The sequence below is a fragment of the Budorcas taxicolor genome, chromosome 2 (assembly GCF_023091745.1).
Source record: "Budorcas taxicolor isolate Tak-1 chromosome 2, Takin1.1, whole genome shotgun sequence".
Taxonomy (NCBI): Eukaryota; Metazoa; Chordata; class Mammalia; order Artiodactyla; family Bovidae; genus Budorcas; species Budorcas taxicolor.
In genome coordinates, this window is record NC_068911.1 from 41,797,587 (window position 1) to 41,806,255 (window position 8,669).

Below are 8,669 nucleotides of genomic sequence, written 5' to 3' on the forward strand. Positions count from 1 at the left end.
CCCAGGGACCCCCTCCGTCCTGTCCCAAAGCCAGGCTCCAGGGACACTGAACAGGGATTGGGGGGCCGTATCGGAAAGCCATCTAAGAGGGCCCCTGGGGCCCTGAGCTTTCCATTTGTTTGAAGGGTCTGCTGGAATGTCCAGGGGACACCATGGCCGTGAGGCTGGCCTCCTGGCTCTTGCGGGCAATTGGTGCTCAGAGCTGCTTTGGGGACCCCTTCCTGCATGTGGGTGCCGTCCACTCCTCCCCAGGACCTCCGTCTCCTCCTGCAGCCACAGAACCCTGAGTCCCTGGGCCCTGACAGCAAAGCCCAGACAACATACGGTCTCGCTTTGCTACAGCCTCTGACACCTGGTTTCCTGGTGACCTTGGAAAGCCCCGAGGCCTGACTTCATGACTCAGTTCATTTTTATCGCTGCCTTTACTGTGCGCAGTGCCCTCCACGTTCCTGGCTGTTTATCCAAGATTGTGCCAGTTCTCTTCCTTTTAATCTATCAAATAAAGATAATGCGAATTGCCCCAATCTTTTATTTTTGTTGTTGGATAATGAGATTACAAGGTTATTTCATCGACATCATCAGAAGCGTTGCTGGCTGTCTGCTCGTGCCCTGGTGGCTTCTTCCTTTCTGCTCTGCATCGCCATTATCGTGATTCTTTCTATTGTCACTAGTAAGAATGACACTCTCTGGATGCACTTGTTTCCATCCCTGGGTGGTAACAGCTTACGATTCTGCGGTGACGGTTTCTAACTTAACCAGACATTTAAAGCCCCTCCCTCTAGAATATCTCGAAAAGTAGTTTGCTCTCTGGTCTGCTTTGGGGAGCGAAGCGACCTGGCCTGTCCGTTGTGACTCTGTCATTTCTCTGTCCCCCACTGTCCTCTGTCACTGCGCGGCCGTGGTCACGTTGCTGTCCCCGAGCCCAGTGCTGGCTCATCCTGTTGTGTCTTTACACAGAGCCACCTTGCGGTGTTGGCAGTGGGTCACCCCCTCGCTCCCAGCGTGAGTTCCAGCCTCGCGTCCAGCCTGGCGTCCAGCACCGGCTCAGGCGGCTCCTCGCCCACCGCTCTGCCCGCCCTCTCGGCCCGCACCCACCCGCTCGACCCTTCCAGCAGCACCGGCGAGGGTGTCCCAGGTAAGCCCGGGGCTCTGCTGCCTCTCTGCACTAGCCTTGACACCTTCCTGTGCACAGGTGTGTGCACACGCTCCTTTGTAGAAGCGCATTTCCGGTGGTCACCTGCCACTCGGGCCGTGCTGCCCCAGGAGAGCGCCTACCTTGCTGGGCGCCACGGGCGGGCCAGAGCGGCAGCACCACTGAGAACCTGAGGCTTCAGAGAAATGACGGGTCCTGTAGGTCAGACGGTGACCAGGGTGGGGAGTGGGAGGCGTTCCCAAGGCACAGGCACCGCTGCCAGCTGTGGAGGCGTCCCTGGCGGCTGGGCATCCTTGTGGGTTTGTAAACTAATCACCCACGTAATCGGACGCGGGGGTTCGGTTAGGGGTGGTGGTCAGGGCACAGAGCCCTGGCCGGGACTGTGGTGAAAGCCCAGGGAAGAGTGGAGCTGGTGCGTGAGATGGCGTCTGCCAGGTCACGCCGGTCCCCTGGTCCCCGTCTGGGCAGTGGGTACCTTGCTGTTGTGGGAAGTCACAGAATGTTCAGAGCTGCCCTCTCGCCCGGGGAGGAGAGCTCTGGCTGGCCTTTCCGCTGTTGGCACCCAGGACCTGGAGTGCACAGTTCCCCCCGCCCTCCCCACCGCCGCTGCAGGGCTGACAGGTGCTGGCTACCCTGCTTCCCCCGGGGTCCGTTCAGGCTGCACCTCTGCGATGCAGTCACTGCCTGATAGCTCAAACAAGCCAGCGCTCCTTGCAGACCTCCCCCTTCATGGACTCCGCGGAGCCCTTTCAGGGCCACTGGGCAGGTTCCTCTCCCTTGCCTTCCACCTCACACAAACAGGTGGAGCCCTGCAGAGTTCACTGCCAGGTGGCTGGCAAACGGTGGGACCCGGGAGGGAGGGACACGGGGCTCTGGGTAGCTGAGGGCAGGGTCATGGCCTGTTGACCCACAGACGTTGGGTTGAGCGTTTTACTTGAGCCGCTGTGGGTGGGCAGAGTAGGAGCAGCCGGCCAGCGACAGGGCTTGTGGAGATCCCACTTTAACCCACCAGAGCAGCCCTCGCCGCGGTGGTTTTCGCACACCTTGGGCCGGGGGTCCCAGCACACCGCCTCGCAGCGCCGGAAGAGTCAGGTGCTGGTGCGAAGAGGTGGAGTGCCCCGCCGAAGGCCCGTGCTCTGGGCAGTGGGGACGCGGTGCTCCGAGGACGCGGAGGCGCGAGGCCAGCACCACTCCGCAAGCACCAGTCCGCAAGCACCAGTCCGCAAGCACCTGTCCGCGGTGCGCCGGCCAGTCGCGGCGGGGCGGGGCCAGGGACCAGGGCCAGGGGCGGGGTACCCCGGGGGCGGGGCCAGGGACCAGTGGGGGGTGGGTAGCCGGGCGGGGGTACCCGGGGGGCGGGGCCGGGTGTGGTGGGGCGTGCGTCACCGGGGCGGGACGTTTCGGCGGCGGGGCGATCTAAAGCTTGCGTCACCGGGGGCGGGGCATTCCGTGCGGGGGCAGGGCGATCAGGTTTGCGTCACCAGGGGCGGGGCCGGCGCGGGCGGGCGGGGAGCCGGCCGCGTTTGAATCGGCGGCGGCGGCGGCGGTACCAACGCGGGGCGCGGGAACGGTGAGTCAGCATCGTCAGCCCCGCGCCGGTAGGGTGCGGGCCGTCATTCTCCGGAGCTGCGGATGGGGCGGTGTGCCAACACTCCCCGCTAGATGCACCCCCCCATCCCCTCCCCGCAGGCGGCCAACTCCCGCCCCCCTAAGCAGGCCAGGTGACCCCTCAGGTGCGGTGCATCCGCTTCTTCCTCTCGCCGCCCCGGCCGCCCCCTCCCCTCCCAGTGGCCCTCGTAGCAGTCTGCGGCACCCGCGCCCCGACCAGGTGTGACAGCCAGGGGTCCGTGCCAGGATCTTACGGGTTGAGGAATGAGGTCAAAACAAATCTCCCGTCTTTAGGACCCTGCTCTGCGGGGCGCTCAGGTCTTTCCTGCGTGGGTGCCATCCCCCGGGTTCTCCAGGGAAACCTGCATCGCCTAGCGGGGGTGGGTCTCCCGCTCCCAGGGTCTCTGCCTTGTCCCGCTGCGAACTGCCGCTGCACTATGGGGAACTCAGACCAGCAATGAGCCGCTTTGTTGGGTGCGTGTCCATCTAGCGATTAGCGGAAGGACAGCCCGCCAGGGGCATCCTGGCCCGCCCCAGGGGGTGACGGGTCAGGGTTCCCCATTCTGGCCTCTAATTCCTTGCGCTGTAAGTTGTCCCCGTGTGTCTCCCGGTCCTGGGGACCTGGGCATCCCTCAGATGTGCTGTGTCACGTTGGGAACTGAGCTTTGCCAGGGCTGTTACTCAGCAGTTTTCAGCTAATTGCTCACTAATGTCTGGGCAGTTCCTGGCACTTTGACACAGCGGGTTAGAGGTCAGGTGACTCAGTCACGTAGATTCTGAGTGTTAAAAGTCATTTCTTTTGAGAGAACATCTCAGAACCTGGATCTGATCTCAGGGAGAAGCGGGGTGTGTAGTAGAAGGAGAGAAGCAGCGCTGATTCCTTTGGGGGCCAGGACTCCTCTCAGGGGCGCCTGCCACCACCCCACACAGGCTGTGGCTTGTCAGGTGAGAGTTGGTCCCGGTTGTGCCCCGGCTGCACCTGAGGGGGCAGGGCAACAGCAAGGTCCCTCTGTGCTGAGTCACAGGGTGGGGGTGGGGGAGTGGGATGAAGTAAATGCCTTCAAGGTGAAGAAGGCTCCTGCACTCAGTTGATTTTCATCCATCCATCCGCTCCTTCCTTTTACACGCCTGTTAGTCAAAAAAACGTTTATGAAACTCTGCCAGCTTTGAAGCCAACCTGATTCCCCCCACTGCAGGGTGAAGGGCTAAGTCCACGTTGTCGGGTTCAGCTGACTGGTGTGTCCCAAGCAGTGGACGTGCCTGGTGGTTTGGGAGCCTGGGGAGGTGGTGCGGGGCAAGTATGCAATGGGCAGGTCACCCTGCTTATGCACAGTAGGTGAGTCTGCACGTCAGCCCGCAGTGGTCTGGGTCTGAGATGGACCACACAGTCCAGGTGACTTGAAGGGATCTAGCAGGGGAAGATTCTGAGAAGGGTTTTGGAGGCTGGGCAGGAGTTTTCTCAGAACTGCTGGGGCTGATGGGAGCTGTGTGCGAAGCTGCTGCCCACGGCAGTGCCGCAGTGTGGAGGCAGAGAGGAGCCCTCGCTGGAGTGGGTGAGGGTGAGAGAGGGTCCTGCTGGGAAGTGTGGACCAGTCACTGGGGGGGGTGGCAGGGGGAGGGTGCATCTTTTCTAGGAGGCAGGCCTTGGGACGTGAAGGGGTTGGCATCCCTGAAAGTCTCCTCCTGGGACAGAAGAGGTCAGGGTTGGGCAGCGTGCAGAGATGGGGGCCCTAAGGGGGTGGGGGAGAGGAGCTGAGGGCCGTGCTGGGCTCCTGCTCAGCACGTGGGTGCTGGTGCAGCAGCCTGAGGGAGGCACCCGCACGCACAGTTTGCTAAGGGGCCGGGGCTGCTGTGGGCCCTCCCTTGCTGGCAGGCGGTGATGCAGCTGCGCTGGAGGACAGCTGGTGTCTGCAGGTCAGCACCACAGAGGTCACTGGTGTCCAGGTCTGACAGCCACAGGAGGGGTTGCGGGGCTGCCAAGGAGGACGGGAAGGCTGGGAGGTGGCCCCAGGCAGAGGAGGGGAGAGGGATAGGTGGAGGGTGGCGGTGGGGGCGTTTAGGAGCACCACTCAGGGCTGGGGGGCAAGGCTGGGGTGACAGTTTGAAGAATGAGACGGCAACTGGGGATCGCAAGAAGCGGGGGTCAGCCAACTCGGGGTGGATTTGGCTGAGGGTCTGCGGGGCCTGTGATCATGTCTTAGGAAGGGTGGGAGCCAGAGGTGGCCTCTTTTGCAGAGTTGACCACGGCAGGAGGGGTCCTGAGAGGCCTGGAGCCCTCAGCCCACAGGAGGTGCTGTTGGACACAGAGAACAGCCTGGCAAGGATGGGTGGTCCCAGTTACTGTGGGTTAAATTAAAGGCCTGCCTCAGCCCTGCACTCTCTGCCCCTGACCCTGGGAACGTGACCTTATTTAGAAACAAGTCTTTGCAGGAAATTCCCTGGTGGTCCAGCGGTTAGGACTCCTCTCTTTCACTGCCCAGGATCAACCCCTGGTCGGGAACTAAGGTCCTGCAAGCCGTGAAGTGCAGCCTGCCCCTCACCAAAAAATGAAAAATAAAAGTCTTTACAGGTGTAATTAAGGTAAAAATGAGGTCATTAGGATGGGCCCTAATATGATATAACGTGTCCTTAGAAGAAGGAGATTTGGACACAGAATAAAGGAGAGGGAAGACCACGTGAGGACAGAGGCATTGGGGGGCCGGAGCATCCACAGGCTGAGGGCCACTGAGGATTGCCTGCTGGGAAGGCAGGAGGGCTGGCCCCTGGAGCCTGGTAGAAGCGCAGCCCTCTGCCGCTTGTAGACTGCCACCCAGGAATTCTGCCACTTGGCACCGGGCACCTGGGAGCGGAGGTGGGAGGCTGACTCAGAACAGGCAGGCCTGACGAGGGTCCCATGGTCCACTCCGGGCTGGAGGCTGGGGCCTCGGTGCGTCCGGCCAGGCATCGGGGGCACTGTGGGGCCCTGTGGCCAGCAGGGGGCATAAGACCGGGCCGTGCCAGAGAGGCCCCAGCCTTCTGGAGGGCGTGCTCTGGAGCGGACCCCAGCAGGAGGTGGGGACAGAAGGGATCTGGGGCGGCAGCGCTCTCATGTGCTGGGCCCTCAGCATCACCACGTCTCCCCAAACCTGGCTGTGGCTGTGCTGGGTGGCCGCTCAGGCCCTGGGTCTGTCCCTGGAGCTCCTGCTCCCTCGGACCCTGGTCCCCAGGCCACACCTTCCCCAAGTCGCCCCCATGGGGCCACGGGAACTCGGGGCATTGGGGGACCCAACCTTGGCCATCCCGAGACAGCATCCCAGTCGGTGCCAGGGCCCCAGGAGGGCGTGTCAGGTGGGGACAGTGGGGGGTGGTCAGCACCAAGAGGGCCACGGCCCTTTCCCCTGTCCCTTTGACAGGCCTGGGGGCGTGCACGGGGGTCCCCAGCAGAACAGGAGGGAAACAGCCCTGCCCACTTGCGGGACCTGGTTTGGGCCCTGGGGTGGAGGTCAGTGCAGGTCGCCCGTCGTTGTCCGTGAGCCCCTTTCTCCCCATGGACGTCACCCTCCTCAGATTTTCTGTACTAGGCAGGCATGTGATCTGGTCAGATTTTACCAAACGATCAGAAGCTGAGTCGGCGAGATGAGGGCAGTGTTGCCATGGCTATAGGAAGGGCGGACCCCGAGCCCAGGCAGGTCCCCCCGCCACAGGAGCCTGGATCCCCCTTCGGTGACACTGGGTCTGTCCCGCAGGATCCACCCTAGACCTTCACCTTGGTGACATCAGCCTCGTGTCCCCAGATAAGGACCTGGAGGAGCACGACGGCCGTGACCTGGGACCCGCAGGTAGTGCCTAAGCCCACACCTTCCAGGGCCGCCCCCTGTGCCTCTGGGGTGGGAGGGGTCCTGTCTGCCTCCCTGCACCCCCCCACCCCAAAGCCCCTGCAGAGTCAGGGGCAGGCCTTTGTGGCCATTCCGAGGAGATGGGTAACCACCACATTGGTATGAAGACAAATAGGTTCACAGTTCATGTCAGATACTGAATCGTTTTTTTCAATGTAAAAGTTCATCTTTTTTTTTAAATTTCTCTGATCTTAAACCACTTATGGGGCCTAAAACGTCTTGGGACCACTGTGCCTGTGGACAGGTCACCCAGGTGGGCCTAGAGAGCATCTGAGGGGTGAGACATGTGGCCTTCTCACCTGGGTGGGAGTCCCCCAGCTCGGGCAGTGCTGGGTGATTCCCGGGCAGAGGGTCTCCTGTCGTGTCTGGTCCCTGGGACTGCAGCGACTGCCTCCCACTAACCCGACGCCACACCCCCAACTCTGTGCAGGTCAGAGGTCGCTGGGGGGCTCGGCCCCTGTGGCCATCCCGGGCTGCCTGCCACGCTCCCCATCCCTGCACTCCTCCTCATCCCTGTCCGCCTCCCCGCTCGGCTCCTTCTCCCAGTCCCTGCCGGGCCCACTCATCTCCTCGGCCATGACGCCCCCCCAGCAGCCGCCACCCCTCAAGTCGGAGCCCAGAGCGCTGGGCCCTTCAGTCTCATCCTACAACTCCTTTGGTGAGTGGCCTCGAGGGCCCCCAGGGTTGGGGGGGAGCCACCGTGCGGTCCATCATGTCCTGTTGCAGCTGCTTGGCTGCACATGCCCTGGGAAGGGGGCCTGGGGTTCGTACCTGCACCTCTGGGGGGTTCAGCGTGCCTGGGACCCCATGCCGCCCTAGGACGCCACTGTGGTGGGACCCGCCTCGCAGACTGCCAGGCGCACGAAGTCAGCAGAGGCCAAGCACAGAAGCAGATGGATTTGCAGAATGCATCTGCAAATGGAAACTTGTGATTTGTTTTTAAAGAAACAATATTTTTATTTTTATTATTTTTTTAAAGAAACCATGTTTTTAAATACTTGTTTTACTCTCTAATGTCACATACATCAATAGATGTCACTCACATAATCAGAAACCCTGTGGGGTCCTCCCGGTCCTAAGTGTGGACAGGGTTCTGGGACCAGGGTCTGAGCTCCGCGGCCCCCATGACGCAGCTCTTCGGGCGAGTGATGGCTCAGGCATCCTTGTTGGGGGGCAGGGCTGGGGTCCCCAGAGCTGGCTGGGGGGATGCCCAAGAGGCCCAAGCTCGAGCAGGCTCCTCCACACACTCAGGCTTGAACGGCGTCCCTGGCAGCATCTGGGACTTCGTCTCCGGCAGCTTCTCTCCCAGCCCGTCCCCCATCCTGAACGCCGGCCCCGCGGCCTCCTCGGGCGTGAATCCCAGCAGCGCCGAGCTGGCCCGGGTCCGGCGGCAGCTGGACGAGGCCAAGAGGAAGATCCGGCAGTGGGAGGAGTCCTGGCAGCAGGTGAAGCAGGTGAGCTGTGGGGGCCACGGTGCCGGCGGGCGGGGCAGGGGCGGGGCCCGCGGGGCGGGGCGGGGCCCGCGGGGCGGGGCGGGGCCCGCGGGGCGGGGCGGGGCCCGCGGGGCGGGGCGGGGCGTGGGGCGGGGCGCCGGCTCCGCCAGATCACCGCAGCTTCTGGGGTTCAGGCCTGCGACGCATGGCAGCGGGAGGCCAAGGAGGCCAAGGAGCGGGCGCTCGCAGCCGACAGTGCCCGGCAGCTGGCGCTGCAGAAGAAGGAGGAGGTGGAGGCGCAATTCCGACGGCTGCAGGAGGAGCTGGAGGGCCGGGGCTTGGCCTCCGCGCTCCCCGGGCTGAGCGGCTGCGGCGACATAGGTGCCATCCCCCTGCCCAAGCTGCACTCCCTGCAGAGTCAGCTGCGCCTGGATTTGGAGGCCGTGGACGGGGTGAGTCCAGGCTCGTCCTCAAGGAACCAGCGAGCTGAACACCGAGGTGGGGTGGGGGGCCGGGCACAGCTTCCGTCCACTCCCCACTCGCCTTTTCAGCCACTGTGCCCCCCTGGACAGGGGCCAAGTCGCCCACATCTTTGGGTCA

At 63.1% G+C, this 8,669-nt stretch overlaps 1 protein-coding gene across 4 annotated transcripts in view; it reads left to right on the forward strand.

The window, feature by feature from the left end:
* UNKL (unk like zinc finger) overlaps positions 1-8,669 on the forward strand; it is a 31,899-nt gene that overhangs the window by 20,484 nt on the left and 2,746 nt on the right. For all 4 annotated transcript variants that reach the window (XM_052635838.1, XM_052635839.1, XM_052635840.1 and 1 more), the window contains 5 exons: positions 958-1,135; positions 6,487-6,579; positions 7,067-7,294; positions 7,888-8,090; positions 8,264-8,521. In XM_052635838.1, the coding sequence (XP_052491798.1) occupies positions 958-1,135; positions 6,487-6,579; positions 7,067-7,294; positions 7,888-8,090; positions 8,264-8,521 (960 nt within the window). The remainder of the gene's footprint in view (positions 1-957; positions 1,136-6,486; positions 6,580-7,066; positions 7,295-7,887; positions 8,091-8,263; positions 8,522-8,669) is intronic.